The 27,835-nt window shown below is 39.8% G+C and overlaps 1 protein-coding gene across 1 annotated transcript in view; it reads right to left on the reverse strand.

The window, feature by feature from the left end:
* Positions 1 to 23,958, reverse strand: part of LOC138784156 (collagen alpha-2(IX) chain-like) — a 59,776-nt gene extending 35,818 nt beyond the window's left edge. The window contains exons 1-10 of the mRNA XM_069959669.1: positions 23,860 to 23,958; positions 20,908 to 21,016; positions 20,086 to 20,142; positions 15,314 to 15,649; positions 13,000 to 13,123; positions 8,599 to 8,992; positions 7,138 to 7,215; positions 5,924 to 6,007; positions 5,798 to 5,851; positions 3,276 to 3,329 (exon numbers count right to left, since the gene is read on the reverse strand). Coding sequence (XP_069815770.1) covers positions 3,276 to 3,329; positions 5,798 to 5,851; positions 5,924 to 6,007; positions 7,138 to 7,215; positions 8,599 to 8,992; positions 13,000 to 13,123; positions 15,314 to 15,649; positions 20,086 to 20,142; positions 20,908 to 21,016; positions 23,860 to 23,958 — 1,389 coding nt within the window. The remainder of the gene's footprint in view (positions 1 to 3,275; positions 3,330 to 5,797; positions 5,852 to 5,923; positions 6,008 to 7,137; positions 7,216 to 8,598; positions 8,993 to 12,999; positions 13,124 to 15,313; positions 15,650 to 20,085; positions 20,143 to 20,907; positions 21,017 to 23,859) is intronic.
* Between the last annotated feature and the right edge of the window lie 3,877 nt (positions 23,959 to 27,835).

Here is a 27,835-nt window from a genome sequence, read left to right on the forward strand (position 1 = left end):
TTTTTTTTTTTTACTGTAAAACATGAAATCATTACATTGCATGTACTAATCTAAGCTATGCCATAGCATAGATCAGCGTTATCAGCGATCTATGCATAGAGCCTGTCTGAGAGCAGACTCTATCCATGGATGGCCGATCCAACAGGACGCAGGTAAGTGGATTACCCTCACCCGTTGGTACAAGCCATTTCCCTGCCCTTTCTGGTTTGTTCCTTCGTTCTCATAATGTTGTTTGACCACTAATGTTCTCTAAACCAGATCCAGAACAAACCAGAAGTAAAGGCCGCCGCAGAGATCGCCACATGCCAGCAAGTGATGTGTGGGTTTTATAGAGCATGGTAGTCATAATATACAAAGTGTTTGGGGGGCACCCCAAATGTTTTTATTGTAATTTTTTTCACCCTAGGCTCGAGAAATTGCGTACTGAAAAAAGGGGCTTTTCGACCGCGTGGTCACAAACAGGAAGTGAAGCGGTCGTTTGAGATCGTTTATCGTTAACGATAATTCGAACGATAATCGTCCTGTGGAATAGGGCCCTGACACTTACACACTGCACACACAGGTGATAGATTTAGCACTGCAGCTCCCCAGCAGCAATGGCAGTTGGAAGCCTTAGCAACCAATAGGATTACTACCTAAATTTTCAAAGGAAGCTGGAATCTGATTGGTTGCTAGGGCAGCTGCCTCACAACAGATCAACAGAAATAAATGGTAGACGCCCTACTTCAACTATACAGTACAGTTATACAGGACACTACAGGTAATACATGACCCCAAAACTATACACTACAGGTATACAGGACTCCAAACTATACAATACAGGTATACAGGACCCCAAAATTATACACTACAGGTATACAGCACCTCCCCCAACTCTATACTACAGGTATACAGGACCCCAAAACTATACACAACAGGTATACAGGACCTCCACCAACTCTATACTACAGGTATACAGGACCCTCAAACAATACACTACAGTTATACAGGACCCCTGAACTAAACACTACAGGTATATAAGACCTCCACCAACTATACACTACAGGTATACAGGACCTCCACCAACTATATACTACAGGTGTACAGGACCCCAAACTATACAGTACAGGTATACAGGACACCCCACCACCAACAACTCTACACTACAGCTATACAGGACCGAAAAACAATACAGTAGAGGTATACAGCACCTCCACCAACTCTACACTGCAGGTATACAGGACCCCTCAACTCTACACTACAGGTATACAGGACCCCCCAATTATACACTACAGGTATACAGGATGCCCCAACGATACACTACAGGTACACAGTACCTCCACCAACTATACATTACAGGTATACAGGACCCCCAAACTATACAGTGCAGGTATATAGGGCTCCTCAACTCTACACTACAGGTATACAGCACCTTCACCAACTATATACTACAGGTATACAGGATCCCCAAACTATACACTACAGGTATAAAGGACCCCTCAACCTATACACTAGAGGTATACAGGACCCCCAAACTATACAATACAGTTATACAGGACCTCCTCCAACTATACACTACAGGTATACAGGACCCCATAACTATTAGCTACAGTTATCCAAGACCCTCAAACTATAAACTACAGGTATGCAGGACCTTCACCAACTATACAGTACAGGTATACAGCACCTTCCCCAACTATATAACACTGATAATTTTGTATATAACCAGGCTCTGTATATAACACTGCCAATGTTGTATAAAACCAGGCTCTGTATAACACTGCCAATGTTGTATATAACCAGGCTGTATACAACACTGCCAATGTTGTAAATAACAAGGCTCAGTATAACACTACTAATGTTGTATATAACCAGGCTGTATATAACACTGCCAATGTTGTATATAACCAAGCTCTGTATACAGTCTGATCACATGACATCTCAGTTTTGCTATTAGGTATTTAAGATGTTTAAAGTTTCTAGTTTATTTCTAATGTGCATAAGCTACAATTTACGTAAACAGTGCAGAGCTGTCAGGTATATAGGGCTCCTGGCGTTTTCCTCTTAAACAAAAAAACAGGTATAGATTGGCCTCCTGGGCACTCTTGGAACAAATCTAATTAACACACTGGCACTTTATACCCGGGCAGTGCCGGGTACATTTTCTAGTTATGTATATTGGTCTGCAGTTTCAGTTAAAGAGATTACTACATAAATATTATTTGCATGGAGTATCATTTTTTATATGAAGTATCATTTTTTTAAAACAAAATTATATAATTTGACTTTAACCCCTTCCCACATCAGCACAAAACTGTATGTCCTGATGCGGGTGGAAGTGAGAGGAGTCATGCCCGCTAATTATACATTTAAATGCAGCTGTCAAAACTGACAGCTGTATTTAAAGGTATCATATCCCTCTTTCCCTGGTGTCTAGTGGGGGATGCCCCCCCAACGATGCGATCGGGGGGGGGGGGGGGGAGGGGGAGATCCCTTCTACTGAGCCAGCCAGGGCTCAGCGTTGCACTGACGCTGATCCCGGCTTGGCAATCCATCTATCTGGTCTGCTGCAGACCAGAGTAATACAGATATGATCTGATTGATCATTGCTGTATTAAGTATACTGCAGTGCATGCTTAATCGCCTGAATGAATAAAAGATCACATTCTTGATCTCGTACGGTAAATGGCGTAAGCGCAAAAACCTCAAAAAGTTACATATAAGCAAGCAAGGTACCGATGGAAAGAACAAAAAATAGTCCAAAAAATGACACCTCATACAGACCCATAGCCCAAAGGATAAAAGCTTTATAAGGCTGGTAATAGAGCAATTTTAAACACATTTAGTTTTTTTTTTAAGGTTTTAATATTTTAAGAGCAGTCAGATTAAAGAAAAGTCATATAAATTACATACCGTTGTAATTGTACCAACTTGAGGAATATATATAACATGTCAGTTTTACCATAGGGTGAACGGTGTAAACACGAAACCCCCCAAAATGAAAACAAATTCCTTTTTTTTTTCCAATTTCACAGCGCATATAATTTTTTTCTGGTTTCACAGCATACTTTATGAAAAAATCAAGTCTGTCATTGTAAAGTACAATTAATGGCGCAAAAAATAAGGGCTCATGTGGGTCTGTAGGTGAAAAAATGCAAGCGCTATGGCCTTTTAAACATGAGGAGGAAAAAACAAAACCGCAAAAACGAAAAATCTCCCGGTCTTGAAGGGGTTAAAGCATGAAAGCTCAGCAAAGAATGTGCATACAGATTACATAGTGGCTTTGGAATACATACCCTGGGCCCTGTTTCACCTCTTCTTCCTTGTGCTCCTCTAGTTCCTTTAAGCCCCTATAAACAGAATACACATATATGATAAATTATCTTTATAATTACATATGACGAGGGTGTTACAAATTAACAATCTGTGAATCCCTGGTGCCCAGGCATCTAAGTATCCTTGTAGTTAACATTGTATAAATTATTGCTGATCACATTTGTGATCCGTGGCAACATCGTCATGAAAAAATGTGAATGACATAATACATTAACATTCAACTAAAGAAATGCAGAAATGCAGAAATTAAAATTAGAGATGAGCAAAGTTTAGAAAAAATTTTTTGCCAGAACTTGCAAACTTATTTAAGTTATTATTATTTTTTTTTTCTCTTGCTCTCTCAAGGGGATGGGGGGGCTTCTGGGGTGAGGATCCGTTGGTGTATGGATTTTTATGCATACCGACTGAGACAGGACAGCTTCACGACCAGTGATTGGCTTAGTGGGCTGTCACTTTTAGACAAGAGTGACAGCCTGCTCAGCCAATCACTGGCTGCAAAGCTGTCCCATCTCAGTCAGTCACTGATTGGCCGAGTAGGCTGCCACTCCAGAGGCGTCCCTTTGCAGAAAATCCAGCTTTGCTCATCCTTAACTAAAAACCCAATTTACATAATAGTTGCAGAATTTGTAAAGTAGGTGAGATGGAGTCAATTAAAAGGCTCTTACAATATATCCCATATTTATAGTTATGATACAAATTAGGCTAACAAGACGTGAATGAAAAACAGTGTCTGAGAAGAATTTTAAATGCTGTATGATTGATTTTGGCTATCCTGGATCATGGCTCTCCTTTGAACTCCTGCGTAAATGTGACCAAGATTGGGTATTTTGATTTTTTAAGTCATTTAAGTCTTGCTTGTACTTTTTATCACACTTGACAATACATAGCAAACCTAAAAACATGTTATGCCCTTTTATAATTTACTTTACTCTGTAACCTTATTATATAAAAAGGAGTTGTTTAAAATAACTTTAAAAGGCTCAGGGTGGGATAAAACAAATAATTAAAAAAAAATACTCACCTGCCAAAGAATCCCACACCGAAGGTGTTGTCCCTGTTGCTTACCACTTGCGGCTTTTGTTTTGTACACTAGAAATGCCTGCAAGTCCAGTCACTGACTAAGCCAGTGACTGGCTGAATGAGCATTTCCTATGTATCGAGAGGACAGAAGGAAGCACTCATCAGCAAGGATTGGCACCATCAGAACCTCACCAGTAGGAACATTGGCAGCAAGCGAGTACATTTCATTTATTTTTTATCCTACCATAATATAAAAAGTATTCTCTGGGCAGCCCCTTTAATTATACTCTTCACTGTTGACTTTTTTTTAAAGCAAAACACCTACCTATATTTTTTTTAAGTGCGTCTCAGAATTTAACTCAATGACCCTGATTTATTTGATTTTATTGTTGGGTGCCAATTTATTTTTATGTGGCAAAAAATAAAATAAAGTGATTACAAAATACAGGTTTCCTTTTTAAGCGGCCGTGTTGGCTATTTTTAAATAGAAACTGACAGATCCTGACTAATCCTTTACTAAAGTGTGAGTTTGGAATTTTTTAGAATCCATCAAAAAAAAAAAAAAAGTTAGGCTAGGTTCACACTACTTTTTTGCTGCCTGTTTAATGTATGGGTTTTATGGGGGAAAAAACAGATAGTAAAAACGGATGCAGCTGTATGCCATCTGTCAGGATCCATTATAAACAGCCTATACCTGTTTTGTCTTGATTTTTACATGTTTATGGCTATGTTCTCACATAGTATTTTGGTCAGTATTTTTGTAGGTATTTGTAGCCAAAATCAGGAGTGGAATTGGCAGAGAAAAATTATAATGGTAAGATTTCCATAGTTTAGCCACAACTGCGCATCTTTTTTTTGCCAATTTTTTAACAATTTAAAAAGTCATTTTACACCCAAATAATGACCGTTATTTTATTTTGTGTTTCGAAATGACAACCCCCCAGAAAAAACGTCCATCAAGTGGCCAAAAAAAGACATTGTGTGGTCATGGCCTTTCCGTGTTTTCAACCCACTCCTGGTTTCGGTTGAAAAAATACTGACCAAAATACTGAAATACTGTGTGTAAACATAGCCTGTGTCTGCTTTATTTTTTTAGTTTGGTAATGCCTATATGTTGTTTTTTATTTTTGGGGAGCTTCTTTTTGAACATGTTTTGATTTTTTTTTGTGTGAACATACTGACCCTTTGAGCTTATTTTTTTTAATATAATTTAAACCATATCAGGTAATTCATGTTCTGCAACTATACACATAAATTATTATTATTATAATTATTAATATTATCATTTTTTTTACAAAAGAGAAATGACTTCCATTGCGTTCCTAGGCTCTTTTCAATGAGGGAAACAACACATCTCCATCTTTCCTCTAGATGAGCCCCTGTTGGCAGGTGTGAGTGATGCAGTGGACTAAGCAAAACTACATATACTATATTACAGACACTTCCAGCAACATCAACTTACTTGTCTTCCAAAAATTCCTACATAACCTGCTGGTCCTTGTTTGCCCTTTTCACCCTAAAAAAAAAGCACACATTTAGCTTAAACTGTCGGTTTTATATACACTAATCTAATGTGATTTCTTCTTACTTTTGATCCAGAAAATCCAGAAAAACCTGGTTCTCCAGGGAGGCAGTTGCAACCAGATTGTGCTGTTTCACCTATATCTGAACACTTATATGAAAACAAACAAACAATTCGTGAAAAAACAAACAAAAACATAGCAAACAGTTTGTAGATACACCAATACTAGATCACCCTCTTATCCTTCCACATGAAAAAAAAAGCGGATTTTCATTACCACCAGTACTGGCCACTTTTTGGGGCACATTTATTAAACATGACCCCTGGTGTACGCCAAGGAAAAGGTGCAGATTCTTGTCCTTTCTTGGCATACGCCAGGCATGAGCCCCACTAGCTTAATAGCAAGGGGCATGGCCAGAAGGTGAGGCTTCCTCGTGCGTCAAATTTATCATGGTTTATGCCTGGGAAAAAAAGTCCAGGTGTAGAAATCTACACCTGCTCCAGAGACAGGCGCGGGTCTCGCTGGATTTATTAAAAGGCGTGCACCATGATTTCTGCTCTAATCCATGCCAGTTTTCTGTATAAGGGCCACAGGAAGCCAGGACCCACCCACTTTTGTAACAGTGGCATAAGTGCCAAAAAAAACAAACAAACAAACTGACTTTCTGTTGTAACCGGTTGTGTTCTTTGCATGTTTTTTGAATTTCTTAAAATTAAAAAAAAAAAAATTTAGTTTAAGAACTAAAACTATTTCTACACAGTCATATTGTTCCTGGATTTGGGTATTTTTTATGAATTTATTCTTAATAAATTCTATAACTCCAACAACACTGCATATAGAACTACAAAACTACAATTCCCATTATGCATGCGCAGCCAAAGCCAAAACTTTAGCAGTCCTGGCTGGATGGGAGTTGTACTTTTGCAATGGCTGCAAGCCGTGAGTTTGACACCCCTGATATAGATGACCAGTAGTAAAGCTGATGGGGCCTGACTGCTGGTACCAGCACCAATCTAAGGAATGAGTGTCCCATGTCACCTTGCCACCTTGTATCTTCTGGCCTACAGAGTTGAATAGAGAAACAGTGCAAATGACCAACTATTGCTGTATTCAGAAAAGGTCATATGAACCTCATATCTTGTGATCGTGGGGTTCCCAGTGGCTGGACCCCCAACAGTTAGACACTCATCGTCTATCTGCTGGAGTGTTTTAAACCTCTTTAAGCTAAATAAAATGATATACCTAGAAAAATGACCACAGATTAAACCATTAAACTTACTACTCCAGTTATTTCACAACATGAAGCTTCATCTGCCCTTGCTGCATCAGCTGAAATATCCAGTTGCTGTATTTCAATCTGCAGTAAAAAGAAATGATCAAATAATTTTTTCCTTGACAGAGCAGATTGCTTAACATTGTATACCATGTTCAAAAGTTGTGTATAATTGCCCACTCCATCATCTCTATCTACCAATTTTCCCCATTCTTTATGTTGTGCCATCAATCTTATTTTAAAGCGACTCTGTACCCACTTTGTGACCCCCCCCCCAACTACTTATACCTTCTTTTAGCTGCTGAGAAGTTCTTTTTGCTGGTATGTTTATCCATGTTGATGTTGCTTTTCAGAGGCCGAAATTCATACTTCATTCGGGCCGTAGCCGTGCCAAAGAGGCATGGCCTAGAGCGATTGGCCCTAGGCCTGCGCCGCCTCCTGCCCCCCCGGAGCCACTGCAATGACGTAGGCGGGTCCGTATACCATTGTGCCGCCCGCTCCCTGAATCAGCTGGTCTTCTTCTCCGCACATGTGCCGTGCGCTCCGTAGCGCTACGATCCCGTGCATACGTAGTGTTGCACAAAGCCGATAGCGTCACTGCGCATGTGCGGGATCGTAGTGCAACGGACATGTGCGGAGAAGAGGACTAGTTGATTCAGGAAGCGGGCGGCACAATGGTATGCGGGGGGGGGACAGGCAGGAGAGACGGGGAAAGGCCCGGCGCATCACAAACATAGGGCGTGGACACACCAGAGAGGCAGCATGGACCCGCCTACGTCATTGCAGCGGCGCCGGGGGGCGGGAGGCGCAATGACTGCTAATACGGTGTGGCCAGATAGAGGTGGATCGGGAGGCAGGGGGAGACAGACAACCACACCACACAGGCGGCGCTGGCCTAGGGCAAGATCGCTCTAGGCCACGGCTACAGCCCAAATAAAGTATGAATTTTGGCCTCTAGAAAGCGACACCAGCATGGATAAACATACCAGCAAAAAGAACTTCTCATCAGCTAAAAGAAGGTATGAGTAGTTGGGGGGGGTCACAAAGTGGGTACAGAGTCGCTTTAAGATCTTCAATCTAAGCCACCCATTCCTATCTCCAAGACTCTTCTCATGCTGCACTAGTTCTCAGGAACACTCTCTCCCACAGATCAAATTAGGCCATGAGGCTAAGGGCCTTATTAAACCTACAGATGTCTAACAGATTTATCTGACAGATTTTTGCAGCCAAAGCCAGGAACGGACTATAAGCAGGGAACAGGTGATAAAGGAAAGACTGACATTTCTCCTCTTTTCAAATCCATTCCTGGCACGTTGGCTGTAAAAATCTTTCAATTAATCTGTCAGACATCTGTTGGTGTTATAGGGCCCTTACTGTATAGTATATCTCTAAATCCTGTTAAAAAGTATATCTAAGTGATACATTTGATTTAAGTGTCTTTGGGAGATAGAAGTACATGTTGCTTACATTAGCTGTAGAATCATCTTTAATTCTACGAGCTAAAGTGCTGATGCCATCTGTCTTGATGGTGCCATATAGATTTACAGGTGACGATCCAACTTGTTGACAATCCACATAAAGAGTAAGCTGATTTCTCCGGATGCTCAAAGAAAGTTTGTGCCATTTTCCATCAAACAGTTTGTCAACGTTCTCAAATGTTGTTACTTTATCTCGTCCTAATGCAGCTGCATTATAAACATCTACAGCGTTCATTTCCCCATAGAGTCTCAGCCTAAATTGTTCAGCTCCATTTCTTGATTCAATCTCCAGTAGATTCCAGACCTCTTCATGTGTCTTTTCTTTCATTCTAAAAGCGGCGACCAGTGAAAATTCCTGTTGTACTCCATATGGGAATATAAGCCTGAAAGAGAAAAACAGGAAAACGGATGTCAGCACTGTTTCATCTAATACAATATATGAGAGACAACTCATATATAAGACAACAACTAGCAACAACTGGATATTAATGAAAAGATAAGCAGATAGAGATATTCTTTCAATACATTCTATACAATGACATCTTGTAAAGTTTAGCACACTGATGAACAACCCATATAGACAATTCCACAGAATAAAAGATTGGTACTTTAAAGGCCCTAATACATGAAATAATTATTGGCCAATCCAACCCTGTCCATCAGTAAGCCCTTCTCCCAGCACATGCTAACTGTTGTAATGTATAAATCATCCACCAGCTCAGTGTCTAGGGTATATGCCTGTTGTAATGCTTCTTCATAGTTGTCAATATTTAAAGGAGAAGTCTGGCGCTAGTAACAATTTTTTTAAAGGCAGGGGCGGAACATAATAAACTATCATTACTCACCTGTCCCGATGTCTCTCCAGTGCTGGATCACTGCTACAGGACCCCCCCCCCCCCCTAATCTCTGGTATCTCTTCTGAGCCAAATCACAACCCGGTTGTTGGACTGGCCGCTCAGCCAGTCAGTGACTGGGGCAGGACACCACTTTAGTCACTAATTGGCTGAGCGCACAATCCATCAGTGGGGACGGCATTTTCCTCCGTGTCGTGATGTCATCATGTTGAAAGACAGGAGTGTTTTGTTTTCTTTCAGAATTTCCTCTGTATATTGTCCTCATATTACAGTTAGGACCTTACAGTTAGAAAAATACAGAGGGAGAGGATGTGAACAGCTCTGAAGACCATTTTAATCAAGACCTGCAAAATTCAGACTCTAGTATCAGGCCCCCGATATATTATATATTATAGGTCCCCGTTATTCAACCTCCTACACAATACAGACCCCCGAATAAGACCCCAGCATAATTAAAGACCCCCAAATCAGGCCCATAGCATAACACAGACCCCAAATTTTAGACCCTCAGCATATTACAGGCCCGCAAATAAAACTCCAGTATCAGGCCCCCCCAACATAATTATGGACCCCAGAATAAGGCACTCAGTATCCGTCCTCAAGCGTACAGACTACACAGATTACTGCCTACTGAGCTAGCTATGAACCATCAGGGGCTCAATAAGAGCAGAAGAAACACTTAAATCACCTGTCATCACTCTGAATGGTTAGAGGCAAACTATATCTCACTATAGCACACAGGTTTCTTACCTTCATCCTTTGTGCCGTTTCTGTGATATTAGTTTAGTCCCTATGCTAATAAGTCATTTTGGTGCACTGGTGGCAGGACTGCCGTCCCCGATGCACCAATCCCCCCCTGGCCTATCCTAATGAATATCAGCAGAGTGGGCCAGCCAGGGGGTGGTGCAGCCGGGGCGGATCAGTGCACTGGGGACAGTCCCTTAGTGCACCAAAAAAACTAAGTAGCATAGAGATTAAACTCCTAATATCACTGAAATGGCACAGAGGATGAAGGTAAGAAAGTCATCTTTATCCTCAGTTTATTGTGAGCTATAGGGACATATGAGTAGGTTAGATACCAGTTAACTTCTTCTCACCCTTTAGGGTAGTTTCACACATACCAGATTCGCAAATGATTTCCCACTGCGAGTTTGCAGCAATATCCGCTGCGAATCCTGCTACTGTGATCTTCAATGGGAATACATACCTGCCGCGGAAGTTTCATTCCACTGTGAGTATGTAACGCCGGCCCCTTTAACCCGCCTCAGCATGCGTTACCTGGTCTATGCTCCGGCTGCATCTGAGGCTTCTGGCTCCCGTGGGTCCTGCTCAGCCAATCAGTGCACCGCACCGCCGCAGTTACTGCAAATTCCGCTACAGATATGTAACCCCATTGAAGATCACACTACCAGGATTCGCAGTGTGAAATCCGCTGTGAATCTGGTACATGTGAAGCTACCCTTAAACTGATGAAAACAATGCAGTTTATTAACAATTATTTTGAACAACAGGTATGACAGGTGGTTAAATGCAACTATAATTGACTGGATAGTAGATTAGGATACAGATAGTAGGTTATAAATGCTATTGGGGGAAATATATTGGGGCCTCCAAAACAGCCAATGTTGCAAATGCAATACACCTTCCATGGTGTGGCAGCTTGGCCTCCACTTTATTCAAAGTCCAAACCACAATTACTTACAGATAGCTAATAAATGTCATGTGGGAAAAACCTATTCTAAAGTCTAGCTAGACCAAACTATAAGGAAAACTGGGTGAAATGAGTGAAATGTGTGGTAAGGGCAGTCCTATAGTATGTGCCAGTAAATCATATACAGGACATCCATCTTCCTGTATGTTTTATTTTAGATCAAAAGAAAAATCAGAGTAGGGATAAAGGCAGAGAAGGAACATCATTCTATGTCATGTAAGCTATTTTCCACTCTTTATTAAATGAAACTTGCACACTCGGCTGATTCATGGGGGAAACAGGAGAGATACAAATCTGACAGTTAAGTGAGGAGACATTTCTTTTGAAAACAATTAGAAGATTTTTTCTTTTTTTTTTTTTTTTTGAATAAAAGTGTAACATATAACACATCACACATTCACACATTATGATCACTAGTTTGGGCAATATATATACTGTACAGACCAAAAGTTTGGACACACCTTCTCATGCAAAGAGTTTTCTATATTTTCATGACTATGAAAATTGTAGGTTGTAGTGGCATGCTATTCCATCTGGTTTGCATTTAGTTGGACCATCATTTATTTTTCAACAGGACAGTGACCCCAAGCACACATCCATGCTGTGTAAGGGCTCTTTGACCAAGAAGGAGAATGATGGGGTGCTACGCCAGATGACCTGGCCTCCACAGTCACCAGAACTGAACCCAATCGAGATGGTTTGGGGTGAGCTGGACCGCAGAGTGAAGGCAAAAGGGCCAACAAGTGCTAAGCATCTCTGGGAACTCCTTCAAGACTGTTGGAAGACCATTACAGGTGACTACCTCTTGAAGCTCATCAAGAGTGTTCAAGGCAGTAATAAAAGCAAAAGGTGGCTACTTTGAAGAAGTTAGAATAAAAGACATATTTTCAGTGTTTCACACTTTTTTAAGTACAGTATATAATTCCACATGTGTTAATTCATTGTTTTGATGCCTTCAGTGTAAATCTACAATTTTCATAGTCATGAAAATACAGAAAAGTCTTTGAATGAGAAAGTCTTGGTCTGTACTGTACTATATATATATATATATATATATATATATATATATATATATATATATATATGTCTGTGTTAAGATATTTGCAGTTTTGGGCTATGTTCACACACAGTATTTTTGCTAAGTTTTTTTTTTTTTACCAAAACCAAGAGTGGGTTGAAAACACAGAAAGGCTATGTTCACACACTGTTGAAATGGTAGTGGATGGCCATCATTTAAAGGCAAATAATTACCATTATTTCAAAACAACAGATGACAAAAATACTGCTTGTGAACATAGCTTTATTGTGTTTCTTTGTTTACATAATAAATTAGAGCCTTATTAGAGCCTGAAACTTTGTCTGAATTGACTTTCTGGGCTTTGTCATGTGATCAGCATTAACTGGCTCAATCCAATCATTTGAATGACAAAAAAAACACCTGGGTGAAGCCTGGTAATGCAAATCACGTGCAAAGCCCAGACCATCAGTTCAGTCAAAACTGCAGAGCCCACATAATCAATTAGGTTCTCATTATTTAAACAAAGAAGTGCAAGAAAACTCAAAATGTGGGAAAACAACCTAGACTCATTAGACAGCACAAAACCAGTGCCATAAAAGATTAAGTAGAGCTTTCCTTTCTCTTCCCACTCCTTCTTCACAAAGTCAGGGTGTTCACACTACAGAATTCTCGCAAATAGCATCCCGCCCAAAGATTTGACATGTCAAACCACTGTTCTTCTAGGCTACTTTACCACCCTCCCTATTTGATTACAATATTATTAATATAAGTAATACTTTCAGGTAAAGACTTAAAAGCATACAATACCGTGTCTGCCTTGTAACATGTGCTCTTGAGCCTAGTTGATATGCTTTCAAATTATTTTGTGATCCGGTAACAATTCTCACTCCAGAAATGCTGCCTACCCGAAATTCTTCAATTAAGTTTGTTGCTAGAGAGGTACAATAAAAAGAGAATTCAGTAAATCAGTATGTACTATACTATTTTATATTATTTCCATCTCTATGAATTGCAATAACTGTGTAGTAAATAATAGAAAAATAAATCATAGAAAAATGATTTCCCTGAATTATATATAGCGTATGAAAAATTACATTTTTCTTACTGAATAATATTTTTGTACTTAAAAGTAACCCAAAATAAGGATTCATGCTTCCTATCTCCACCATGGGGCATAGTTACATGGGATGCAGAGGAAGACATCACACCCAAGCTTATGAGCAAGATATCTGTTGGAAAAATACATTTATGAGATTAACAACAAATGGGGGACAGATAGAGGGGAGTATGCCTTTTTAAGGCTATGTTCACACAAGATATAGTTTCGTAAAAGTATGGCGGTTGTTGCCGATCACAACAACGGCATTGCTTAATCCAAAAATATACGTTACCTTGACTTCTATGGCATTCCGTCCGGAGCGTATACACTTAGTATTCGCTCCAGCCGGGACACCTAGCGGCGCTGTAGAAAACTGACATGTCAGTTTTCAGCGCTCGCTATTCATTGAATAGCGGCCGCAGAAAACCCTGTCAGTGGAGAAAGCGGCTCCAGCCGCACGCTCCATAGTGTGCTGTGGGAAGTTCTGATGCGGGCGCGCACGGATGCGCCCACTTTAGAACTCTGCGGCCCTAAAGATGATCTATTCAGAGACCGGACGTTCCATGACCTGCCCGGGTCATGTAACGGCTGGTCTCTTACAGTGTGCCCAAAGCTGCAAAAGCCATCAATAAGTTATATGCTGGTGTTTATGCTGTTTCACTACCTGTTAATTGACCACACAATGTCAGGTGGTTGTACCAAGACCCTACATGGTTGTACTGCATAAACCTTAGACCACCATTTGATCCTATGTTTTTTTCAGTTATATCTAGTACAGCCATGCAGGATCTAGTTGTTGCAGCCTTAATACAACCTCAGTATGTATCTGTACTGCTATTTGAAGTGGGATAAAAACCAAAGAGAGATTCCAGTGGCAACACTGTAATGAAATGCAATATAAAAAAATAGGTACATTTAGTTTTAGTTTTTCTTATTCTCTCCATTTCAGGGGGGCAGGATAAGAGCTAGGCTGTCATAGTGGTATTGGAAGTGCACCAGGCTGAACAGGTTGGCACTGTCCTAACCAGATTGTATATGGAGGGAGAAGGGGTTACTGATACACAGAACTTGCTATCATTGGTATTATGTGAGAAAAAACACCAGCTGCACAGCAAGAAAGAGGAAACACTACGCTCTGAACTGCTGCTGCCTGAGATGAGCGGGAAGGCTTGATTTACGTTTCATACAGCATGGAGAAACCAGGAGATGGAGAGAAGCTTACAGATTGTAGTTTCAGGCTCATCTCCTTCATATAGCACTAGCTAAGCCATGCCCCCACTCCCAGTAATCTGTCTTGGTGTCTCTTGGTGTTACTAAAGAGGAAATTCCCTTACCAACCAGCAATTAATAGTAGATAGCAGTGAAACAAGGCAGCTAGGGGTCAAGACTTTAGGGCTTTTTCTGACATAAGGAAAACATTTTTGGTAAATTATATTATTTACAAATATGTTGGAAATCAGGTAGGCTATCGAATAGAGGGAAGTTTTTTTGAAAAACCAGTAAGTATTTAAACTATCAGCAGGTTTGTGCATAAGAACCCGCTGACAGTTCCCTGTAGCCTCTTAGTTCAGAAGTCCGATGCCGGTAAGATGAAGTAAGCGGCTACCTTATGCATGAACCTGCGTATGATTTCCTTTTAAAAGCTTTAGATTATTCCCCAACCTAAGGATAGGGGATAAGTGTATGCTCACTGGGGGCCCAACTGTTGGGAATCCCCATGATCTCAGGCTCACAAACAAATGGAATAATGGGCCATATGCATGGAAGATGATTAGTTTGCGCTGCATCTCCATTCATTTCTAGGTGACAGATGACCAAAACTGTACTTATTTATGTCCAGCAGCTCCTATAGACAAGTAATGGAGCAGCAGTAAGCACCCAAGACTTAAGACCCCGTTCTCAAAACCAAGGTCCCAGCAGTCGTGTCCCCCCTATGTGATCATATACTTTTCTTCTAATCTGTGGTTAGGTAATAAACATTAACGGTGGGGCAAATACATTTTAGGCAAATAAATTAAATACCTCCATCCTGGTAGGAAACCTCTGGTGCTGATAAACTGTCCTCATTCTCACTTGGGGTGGTGTGACCATAATATGGAACTCTTGTTGTGATTGTGGTTACATCTCTTGCTGCAAAAAATGATTCTGTGGGAGTAGGATAAGGACCTGATTGTTCTGTTATAAGCTGGGTGTCTGGATAGTAGCCAGAATATGTAACTTCATCTGTATCATGTCCTTCTGGACCAGGGACCCGTTGTCCAGTTATCAAGTAATCATCTCCTGATGAGTAACCATCATAAGGGCCTCTTCCATTTTCATTTTCTTCTGTATAGATCTCTTCCTGGAAATCACTTTCACCTAGTTGCAAAAACACAAACATAATCAAACATAAAGAATGCAATTCTCTCAGTTGGGTAATTAAAGGGGATCTGTCAGCTGCAATTCACATTCCAAACTGTTGACACTGCTAGATAGCTGTTAACAAAAGGAGATACATGGTAACCATCATATATCCGTCTGTGCTCCCAGAATGTAGAAAATGATTTTATTATATAGAGTCGGAGAGGCTTTACTGAGCTACTGAAGTGCACCAAGGGCATTCCAGCTTACATCAGATCAGGAGCTTGGAAAAGGCTCCTTGTATAAAAGAATAAAAGTGTTTCTCTACATACTAGAAGCACAGATAGATATATGAAAAGTACCATGTGTCTCATTCACCTAACATTGCCTGCAGTTTGGAAAGTGAACAGCTTACAGATTCCCTCAAATAATTGTGAGCGATGTGTGATTTTGAAGTATAATAAGTTACAAAATAAACTCTTAAAATTAAAAATAATCTGTAGTACTAGCTTGTTATCAGGGCCATTTTAAGTGCTGGTTGTTGATACTTAAAGGGGTATTCCAGTATCAAAAATTTTTTTTAATAAAACTCCCAGGCATATAACTTAGTAATACCGTGTTATCACCAATAGTACTGGCTTAGGCTATGATCACACTACGTAAAAGTACGGCCATGGTTGCCGATGGCAACAACAACCGTACTTTTGGAACGATGGAACAATGCTTGTTTCTTTATGGGATCCCGGACGGAGCGTATACACATCGTATACGCTCCGGCCGGGATCCCATACAGGGCCGTAAATAACTGACATGTCAGTTTTCTGCAGCTGGAATTCAGTGAATTCCGGCTGCAGAAAGCCCTGTCAGTTCACACAGTGAAGCGAGCGGCTCCGGCTAGCTCCATAGTGTACACTGATATGGGTTTCTGCGGCCGCTATTCAATGAAGTCAGTTCTTTGTGGGGTCGCAAGGGATCCCGGCAAGAGTGTATACTATGTCAACACAGGATATGGTTAGTGTGAGTTCGACTGCTAATGACTTGGCGAGGTTAACCTATTAAGTGTCTATACCCTTAAGACACTAAATATAAATAATGGAAAAAGAAGGGGTATAGGTCCTCTAGTCAAGTCAATGGATACAGTAAATAATTGCAAAACATATAATAAGTAAATAAATGAATATATTTTACTGTAAAGGTTAAAAGTATTGGTACCATAAAATAATTAATCAATCTATCAAACAACAAATGGCAGTGGCATATTATAAAATAAAATCTCATACAATTGGTAAAGGTAAATGAATAAGGTAAATGAATAAATGATGCCGGAGGGGGGATAAAAATCAAAAATCAAAAACCAACTCGAGACCGAAGATAAAATGAAAAATCAAAAATCAAAAAGAAAAAGGACAAGGAGTGAAAATGTGCACAAAGTCTCTATGTAGTTTTTAGGCAGATAGTTGATCTGTAGCTGTTATAGAGTTCATCAGCAAAACTGTAGGAGTTCTTAATTGGCTATCAATTAGATAAATTTGTGCCAACTGTAGCAACATGTGCCTTTGATGCTTATTTACAACTTAATGAGCCCATTTGTTACAATAGCAAAGTGACAAGCAGGATCATATTTCAACAGAGCCGTGCGAGGTAATGACCGGCTCCACTGTGCAACTGCAGCCCGATACTACGGACTTAAACACCAACAGTTAAGTGCAACTACAGCACATATCTATGAATTTTGGCACAAATTTATCTAATTGATAGCCAATTAAGAACTCTGCTACAGTTTTGCTGATGAACTCTATCACAGCTACGGATCAACTATCTGCCTAAAAACTACATAGAGACTTTGTGCACATTTTCACTCCTTGTCCTTTTTCTTTTTCATTTTTCATTTTATCTTCGGTCTCGAGTTGGTTTTTAATTTTTATCCCCCCTCCGGCATCATTTATTCATTTACCTTATTCATTTACCTTTACCAATTGTATGAGATTTTATTTTAGAATATGCCACTGCCATTTGTTGTTTGATAGATTGATTATTTTATGGTACCAATACTTTTAACCTTTACAGTAAAATATATTCATTTAAACTATATTCATTTATTTACTTATTGTATGTTTTCCAATTATTTACTGTATCCATTGACTTGACTAGAGGACCTATACCCCTTCTTTTTCCATAGTGTATACTGTGTATGCGCTCCGGTCGGGATCCCATAGACGACTATGTAACATATACTCTCGTGGCTGTTGTACAACGGCCTTGATTTTACGAAAATATACATTGTGTGAACATAGCCTAAGGCTATGTTCACATAGCATATGAGACCGGCCGTTCCGTGACCCGGTTGGTACACGGAATGTCCAGTCTCTGAAAAGATCATCCAGCGCAGTACCGGCCGGATGATCTTTAGCCTCGCCTGCACCAGAACTCTTCACTGCACGCTCGCTGCATAGTTTGCACTGACATGGTTTTCTGCGGCCGCTATTCACTGAATAGCGGCAGGAGGAAACTGACATGTCTAGGGATCCCGGCCGGAGCATATACTATGTATACTATGTGGATTCCTAGGCAGCAATGACACATATATTTCCGTTAAAATCACGGCCGTTGTACAACGGCCATGGTTTTATGGAAATATACGGTGTGTGAAAATAGCCTAAAAGTGTATGGTATATGTACTATTCCTAGAGGTGAAACTGAAATATTTGTGATTTCTTTGTGTAATAAAGTATTGAAAAGATTTTTTTTTGTTCAATTATTTCACATTATATATTGTTTAAGCGAAGACAAAAAAATAGAAAACTTTACAAAAACTATAGTTTATTTTGCAGTTTTTTGGCCATATGTGATCAATATTTTCCTTGCTAAATCGGCTTTTATCTTCAATACATTTTGCCAGTCAGTATTTTTAGGTGCCCAGTCATCATTGTTTTCACCTTTTAACAACCTGTGATTGCTGTAATTGGGGTAACTCGCATTTAACATTGGATAATTTCCCTTATGTCAAATGGCAGATGTCATGGGCAGAATAATTTACCATAATTATTTAGATGAGGCAAGAGTCTATCAAGAGAACAGATTAGGAGGTTACTAACGTCATAGTGGACTTGTAAACACACTTGTAAACACATGATAGAGTGAATGTGTAACTTTTTGTATATTTATAGTCACAAATATCATTATGAAAATTGTTCATGTTAACTCAAGGCAAGTCTGCAGCCAGCATATAAAATAGTATACTCTGTTCAATGTAAATTTCCAAAACTGCTTCTTCTCCAGACTTGTGAGATGACACCATGACAAAATGTTTATGGAAAAAGACGGCAGTAATGAGTTTTATAAAAATAAATGATCAAATCAAAATGAGTCTGTGTTGACATTTGTAAGAATCTCTGTCTAATCAGTACAGTTTACAGGGAATTTAGCTGTCAGGGAAACATTAAAATGGTAGCCATCACCATCAGCCAATGCATATAGATTTCATATACAGTATGCTGTTAGTTCAGTATTGCAATTATCATAGTAATAATTAGGATTACAAAGAAAAAATATTTGTGGGGAAAAAAATATCCCTTTAATCCATCATGTATGCAATATTTCAACCCTTGAGAGTCTTTCTGAAGGATTAACGCATTTCAGCTGTGTAAGCCAGTGGGCCCCAGTGCAAAATCTGTCACAGGGCCCTTCAACTATAAAGCTTCATCTATAGTACTGGCCTCCTTGTATAGGGTAAAGAGACTTTATGCCCCCCCCCAGGCACCTGGGGGCAGCAGCAACCGCACCCCCTATAGGAACCGCACCTGAAGCCTTTAAATTACCAAGGGAGACGACACACACAAAGTTACTGCCTACCCTAGAACTAAAAGTGTCTTAATAACTAAAAATGGTTTGTAGCCTTTTAAATACTAATGTGATGCCTATGGTGGAGGTAATGCTCTGTACGCAGGAGTGTAGAGATTTACTTTAGAGCTCTATTACATGGAGTGATAATCTGCAGAATCAGGCCAAATCGGTAGATTATTGCTCTGTGTAATAAAGACAAGAATCAGCCACAGAAGCGATCATCGGCTAAACATTGTCTTTCAACATGCTTAAAACTCATAGTGAGGTATGGCCCACTGCTGAGGAATGTGTAGGTGGAATATCTTCTTTTCATGGGCGCTCACCTTCAGGCACCCGCCTCTCGTGCCTGCCCTATAGGGACAGGAAAAAGCACTGGTGGAAGGGGAGGTGCTTTTAACCTCTTGTGCTGTGCTTTTTCCTGTCCCTAGGGAACGTCATGAGTGAAGGTGAAGAGAGAAAATAATAACTTCTCACCGCAGCCTCCACTGGCACATTTGACGTCATCTGTGCGGTGACAGGCCGCTCAGCCAATCATTGGCCACAGCACTGTCCCGTCTTGGCCATTGATTGGTTGAGCAGCCTGTAACTTTATAGTCGGCTTTGCTACTTACCTTCATTGGTCAAAAAGTCAAAAGCAGATGAGTACATCATTTCTCTGGCACCCTTGACTAGGGCAAAGTGGAAATAAAGTATTGAATAAGGTATTGAGGTGTACACAGTAAATATTTACCGGGCTGGGCTTGAGAGATAAGATAAACTCACAGAGGGATCGTGTTACATGTTACCCATAGAAGTCTATGGGAAGCGGAGGGGGAATGGCTTGAGGGAAGCAAAAAAAATACACACACATGAAGATGCTTGTGGCACATGTTTTTTCTCTTAGGCCCCGTTCCCACTCAGCAAAACTAGCGGAATTCCATGGCGGAATTGTCCGCTGTGGAATGCCGTTAGCCTCCGGCTCATAATGGGAGTCTATGGGAGGCGCGCGCTCCTGCCCTGTCCGCGCTGAAGAATGAACATGTTCCGACGCGGAATTCTGCTAGTTTTGCTCAGTGGGAACGGGGCCTTAGGGGGAGATTTATCAAACTGATGTAAAGTAGAATTGTCTTAGTTGCCCCAAGCAACCAATCAGATTCCACTTTTCATTCCTGACAGACTTTTTGAAAAATGAAAGGTGGAATCTGATTGATTGGTAGGGTCAACAATTCTACTTTACACCAGTTTGATAAATCTCTCCCTTAGTGTTTAATTCACAACTAACACAGGGACAACTAAAAATTAGAGATGAGGCCTGATGCAAAAGTTAAACTTGGTGAATATGCCACATACAAAATAAATAATGGTTAGAAATAATGCCCCTCCTCATGTATATACACAACAGCTTATCCTAAAAGTTGCTTAAAAGATTAGTGACCGTTTCAGTTTAAATTTACCTGAATGGTCTCCTGAATCCTCCTGTCCATGACTATGAAGTAACTGTGCAGCAAGAAGTGAACATACAAACAGCCACATTCCAATATGTTTCCTCTTTCCACACATTTTCTGGAAGAAAGGGAGAAAAAGCATAATCAGGGAACAAAAATAATAACAGAAATGTAGAATATTCAGTAATTCTGGGATCACTTTATAGTATTCGGAATGGCAATAAATTATTTATTAAAAATCATGTAAGATCATAATACATTGTAACTCCTTCAAAAATGCACAATTTCCATGTGCATGGGGCGAATCTATATAGGCTGATCTTGTGAATTAGGAATCACTCCCACATTCTGCAACAAGCTAAGTACGTACACACATGGACAATTGCATTTACATATACTGTATATTCAGACAACACGTTATTAGAAACAGATAAAATTTTACACCACCCCCATGTTTTTCTTCCCCCTATAATTCCTTAAAGACTGAGGCGTGACACTTTACATACTTCCACCATAATTTCTAGGTAAGTCCCCTATGCATTTAGCATGCTTCTTTATAAAGACCATGCTAAACTAAAACAATGATTGTTTTCATAGGCTACTGACCAAGAAAAGCAAACAAAAGTAGATATAAATCTATAAGCAGATAACTGGGATCTTGTTTTGGATTAAAATAAAGTTTGTACGTGTTCAGAGGAAGTTATGATATCTAGATGTCAACATGATTCAAAATGTGTAAAGGTGGGATATAGGAGATGGAGTAAAACTGTAAATAAACCTACACTTTTCAAGCTGAGACATAAACCTCTCAGATGCCTTCAACAGTGGGTGAAAGGTTTCTGAGGGCATATTAGATGGCCTGATGATCTTTAGGGCCCTATTCCACCGGACGATTTTCGTTCAGATTAACGCTAAATCATTCGAATCTAAACAATAATCGTTCGGTTGAAATGCAGTTAACGATTAACGACCGAACGAGAAATCGTTGATGGCTTTATAAGACCTGGACCTATTTTTATCGTTGCTCGTTCGCAAATCGTTTGCATTGAATAAGACATCGTTCGGTCGTTTGCAATAGATAGGAACGCAATAGCGAACGTTTTCAGGTCTTTCGCAATAGCAGTCGTTTGAGAACATTAGTCGTTAACGATTATGCAAACGATAATCGTCCGGTGGAATAGAGCCCTTAGATCGTCTGTGTGGCCCACAGGAGAGACCGGCGATCTGCTGCCACCACTCCTATTACACAGAGCAAAGGCCAGCAGGCCGTCACCATCATTATTGGGATTTTAGGTCATGTTTCAAATCAACGATCAGCCAACATTGTGCATGTTCATTTTAAACATGACCTATCACACGAAATGATTATCAGGTAATCAGCCAAGTACAGCTGATAATCACCGCCCGATTAACACTGTAAAAAAAAACGAATCCCTCCCCCTAAAAATATAGAAAAAAGCTATCAAAAAATCACATGTACCCTGAAGGTGTACCGCTAAAAATGTCAGCTTATGCCGCAAATTAAAAGCCCTTACATAACTCCATTGGCGAAAAAATAAAAATATCACTGCTCTTACAATATGCAAGACACAAATTAAATAAAAAATGATCGCTCTTTATGTTTGTTTGCATAAGCTCTTTACGTTTGTTTGCATAAATTGTAAAGCTGGAAGGGTTGGGGGGAGGGTTGGGGAGGGAATGGTATGGAGGGTATGCCCTCCTGGGGTGTTTTGTTTGCAATGGGAGATAACTTTGTAAAAACTTTTTCAATAAAAAAAATTTTTGATTTTGATTAAAAAAATATAAATAAATAAATAAAAAATTATCAGGGTGTTACATGTCCCCCCGAATGGTACAGTTGGAAACGTCAACTTGTCTTACACAAATATTTTGACACCGCAAGGCTTCTGTGACATGGTATAATGGCTAAAATAAAACTGAAATAAAAAAAGGCCCCAAAATTCCCCAGGTCTCTGTCATGTCTGTCTGGCATTTTCTGGACAGAATCCCCACAGAGCATGATGGCACAGCCTGGGGGACAGTAGTCTGATATTAGCTCTATGAGGTACACAGGGAGCTGATGTCTGTATATACAATGAGTACACTTACTGATACTGTACACTGAGCAATTTTACTATAAAGTGGCCAATCGCTTTAAGAGACGCGCATAGAGGTAATGGTGTTGCACCACAAAATATACAGTTACAGAAAGAGCATTCTGTTTTTTTCATTATGATGCATTGGGTATATTATACCGGGGAATCTTTAGAATACTATTATTGTCCAGTGTAACATCAAGGTAGTTTGGGAGTTTTAAGGGAAAGTGACAGCATGGATATGCATATATTGATGCTGCCCGTTTCCAGTTGCCCATCACACGAGCATCGCATGCATACCTGTAGTGCGGAAATGTGATGATGGATCCTTGTAAAAAATTTTACACTGATACTGGCTGCGTCTGCCCCACTCCACAGCTCTGTCTTCAGGCTACCCTGTCCCCTTAAGAATGATTGACAGTTGGTTGTCAATGATTATGCAGGAGGTGGGCAGCCTTAAGAGATAGCGGTGACTAGACAGTGTCAGAGCAAAATACAAATAATTTTTTTACAATGATGCTGCATCAAAGTGCAGTGCTGAAGGTATGTATGCGATGCTCATGTTATAGGCAACTGGAAACTGGCAGCACCAATATATGCATATCCATGCTGTCAGTTTCCAAATAAGGTTTGGCATTATGCGCTCCGCTCATCAAGTCCGCCGCCTTTTAGCACTGCTCCACTCCCCACTGCTCCACCCCCGGGTGCTGGGGAAAAGCTGGATCCAATGCTGGAAAACTTGGAGAAGTTTCCCAGGATTGGATTCAGCTTTTCCCAGCATCCTGGGAAGAACGGCATGGAGCGGCGCAGCGCTGACAGGCAGGCGGCTTGATCAGCGGAACGCTGATCAAACAAAGTGCTTCACTTTTCTCTTAGCAAGCCTCTTCTTAGCTTCTTCACATCTTTTCCAGGAATCAGTCCATTTATACCCACAGTTGCGGTCCTTGGCAGCAGACTGATCCATTTCTATTATTTGACATTAGAGGACACAATGAACATGGAAAAAATATTGCCTCTCAATACATCACCTATCTGGACTGTATCATCTTTCCTGTGCCTATGGCAGCCTATATAAGCTAATGTTTTCATAGTATCAAGGTAGGGTGCCAGACCCCAGTATCATAAGCATGCAGTCAGACAGGTTTAACAGGTAAACATTTTATTTAATTTTACAGCATATTAGCTAATTACACCGGATATGTAAATATCTATGAATGACTGTCCGTACTATTACTAGGATGTAACGTGGACAAGTAATAAAGTGAGTGGGCTATCACTGCTGTGGCACTCTGTATCAAAATTAGGAAGTAATGGGAGCTCCTAGGGACCGGATGACTTCACAGGGATCCAGTTGTCTGTTCTCACTGCTCAGACCCACTGCAATCAGGAGATACAGCCAGAGAGAAAGCATAGCAGCCATGCCATCCACTACCCAGATGTATCTCCTGATTAGCTAATTCCAACAATGTAAGTAAGGGTACATTGTCAGAATTAGTGATCAAAAAGTAGATGGCGCTGCTGCTGCACTCTCTCCCTGGCTATATCTCCTGATCACAGAGGGTCTCAGCTGTGAGAACCTCTGTGATCAAGAACTTGTGACTTGTCAAAAGATATCTTTGATTACAGTAACTCTAGAAGTGCTGCCCTCTTCAACACTGTTGCCCTAAGCATAGGCCCTGCATTAAGGGATATTTATTAGCTTGCAGACCTACGTCAAAATACATTTAAAGGAGAATGGCGTGCACAGACTGTCATACATGGGATATCCAGGCATTCACAGTACACAGAGGTTTTCCTCCCACATTTCCGCATAATTTCAGAAAATTAAATATTTAATATCATATATACCAGATGTGGATTTGCTCACTTCAAAACATTGCATGCAATATGATATATGAACTGCTGACTAGAACAAAGGTTGTTTAAAAGAATTTGGATCAGTGATGTTTGTACATGGCACATTGTGAACAGAAGATGCAGGTTTGTATCAAGATTGGTTACTGTGTCAGTACTGTGATAAAAGGAAACTATGTAATAGCTGCTTATATGTAAGAGAATTACAGTACCAATAATTTCAATACGTTACAAATCTGTGTACATATAGGCTGGGTTCACACTACGTATATTTCAGTTAGTATTGTGGTCCTCATATTGCAACCAAAACCAGGAGTGGATTAAAAACACAGAAAGGATCTGTTCACACAATGTTGTAATTGAGTGGATGGCCGCCATTTAATGGCAAATATTTGCTGTTATTTTAAAACAACGGCTGTTGTATTGAAATAATGGCAGTTATTTACTGTTATATGGCGGCCATCCACTCAATTTCAACATTGTGTGAACAGATCCTTTCTGTGTTTTTAATCCACTTCTGGTTTTGGTTGCAATATGAGGACCACAATACTGACTGAAATATACGTAGTGTGAAGCCAGCCATATACTGCATATATCGAAGTTCCATACTATATTGTATCAAGTGTATTAGTTATAAATAGAGATGAGTAAATTTACAGTACAAACAAAGCAAATTGCTTTGTTAGCTTGTCAATTTGCTTATCAGCTGGCGGCCTTCGAAGTCTATACTGCTCCACCCGGGGTGCCTGGCAAAGCTGGATCCAGTCCAGGGGGAAGCTTCCCAGGACTACATGCAGCTTTTCCAGGCACCCGAGGTGGAGCAGCACGGACTTCAAAAGCAGCCAGCTGATAAGCAGATTGACACGCTAACAAAGCGATTTGCTTTGTTTGTACTGTAAATTTACTCATCTCTAGTTATAAGGGTCTGAGTCTTAACTTCTGCATACATTTTCTTTCATTCAGTTATTAATTTCCCAATTTCTGAACAACTATTTTTTTTTTTTATAAAAGACTGGTTATAGACTTAACTGAGCTTCATATACCTACAAATAATGTGAATGAATCCATTGTCACAAGATAAATATGTGGACAGGCTACAAGTAATAGCTGTAGCTACAGAGAGGCAACCAGACATTGCACCTTGCAGGACAGTATTTTTACTATGGGTTATACAAACACAGGCAGCTCAATGAAGGCGTTTCAGTCTGCCATAGAGATAGTTTGCTCACCAGAGCATGTGAAATAAACGCCTAGGTGTAAAAAGTATCCCAAATATTTTATGTTCCAGCTTTCCATTCATATTGTTCTCAACATCAAGAATAAAACATATGGTCAAATATTTATATGTGAAGATAATATAAAAGAATGAAAAGCACATTATCTAAAATACAAGAATAGATTGTTATAAAACATGGAAAACTGTTGTTCAGTCCTTCAGATAAGTTACCAACTGCATCAATTACTGAGCATTATGGTGCCAGGAATGGATTTGAAAAGGGGAGAAATCTCAGTCTTTCCTTTATGACCTGTTCTCTGTTTATAGTCTGTTTCTGGATTTGGCTTCAAAAATCTGTCAGATAAATTTGTTTGTGTAAATGCAGCCTTATATGTATTCATTCAAAACCACATAAGTGTCATTTATAATGTTATATCTAATTATATCTTTTAGACTTTTTTTATCATGTTTTTTAACTTATTATAATATAAGTTATATCTGGATTCTATACATTTGTCACTTTAAGGCTGAATAAATATGCAGCTGTTTATAGCATTTTACATGGTCGTCACTGTGTGCTACTTACCAGTCTATAATAAAAGATGCTACATGTAAAGCCTTTTGGTGTGTGGGGTTTTTGGGGTTAGTCATTTGTTCCCCAAAAAGGGGCAAGTTCTGGGGATTTTTACATAAGCATTCTCATTTACATTTTACAAAAACCAACTCATTCATAAACATTAAATAAGAACCAAACACAACAATGCATATTGCTTTTTAAAGAGCACTGGTATTTTGTACTTTTTTTTTTTCCATGCAGAAAAGAGTCCTTAAATGGACTACTGTTTCATCCCTTTGGGTGTAATATTGCAGCTCAGTTCCAATTAAGTAAATTGAGGCATGTTATAATACCACAGAACTTGAGGACAGATCGGTGCTGTTTTTGTTATTCTGGATAATTTCTTCAAAGAGAAACAATGTTATCTTCCTACAGCCTATGGCCCACAGAGGTAAGTAAAGTTAATGCAAAGTTTTAGTGTGAAATAAATCAGACATGTCAAAAGATAAAGATTGCATTGGGTCCAACTCCTGAGTCCCACTGTGATCCCAAGACACAGTCAGGTAAAGCAGGCAGCAGCAAGTTCCTTGGTTAATAAAATCCAACATATTCCTTTATAGTTTATGGAGCAAATGAATTGGATCTGTTGGCCTGCAGGGGGCGACATGCCAAAAGTTAATTTCTGACACTAATTCTTTAAGATTCTCCCTGTTACCGGATGCCTTCCATAGCATATAGATCTATTTAGAATTGCTTTCATGTAGGCGAAAATTTGCTTTGGGAACCCAATTAAGGAATATCGTACATTTATGTTAAGGATTAACATAAAGCAATTATATGCTTATCAGGTCAAATGGAAGTAAGGTTCACAGCTAGAAGATAGAGGCAATTAAACATGATACATGTACAATCACTGGCTAATTCACAGATCAGGTTATATTTATTGTTCAGTAGCACTTAAAGTTAATATCCAGGTTAAAAAATAAAGCTGCTCCCAAAACATGGCCACAACTGTCCTCAGATTGTGTGTAGTATTACAACTTTGCTCCAGTCTCTTCAATGGAATGGAGCTGCAATATCACACACAAACTGAGGGCAGGTATGGGGCTGGAAGAAATATATAAACGTGTGATTTGTACACAGAATATATTGTGGAGCAATGTCTATATACAATGAATAAGACATTAGTGGTTTTCAATCTGCTTACTACAAAGG

This window comes from Dendropsophus ebraccatus, chromosome 2 (assembly GCF_027789765.1).
Source record: "Dendropsophus ebraccatus isolate aDenEbr1 chromosome 2, aDenEbr1.pat, whole genome shotgun sequence".
In the NCBI taxonomy this organism is placed as follows: Eukaryota; Metazoa; Chordata; class Amphibia; order Anura; family Hylidae; genus Dendropsophus; species Dendropsophus ebraccatus.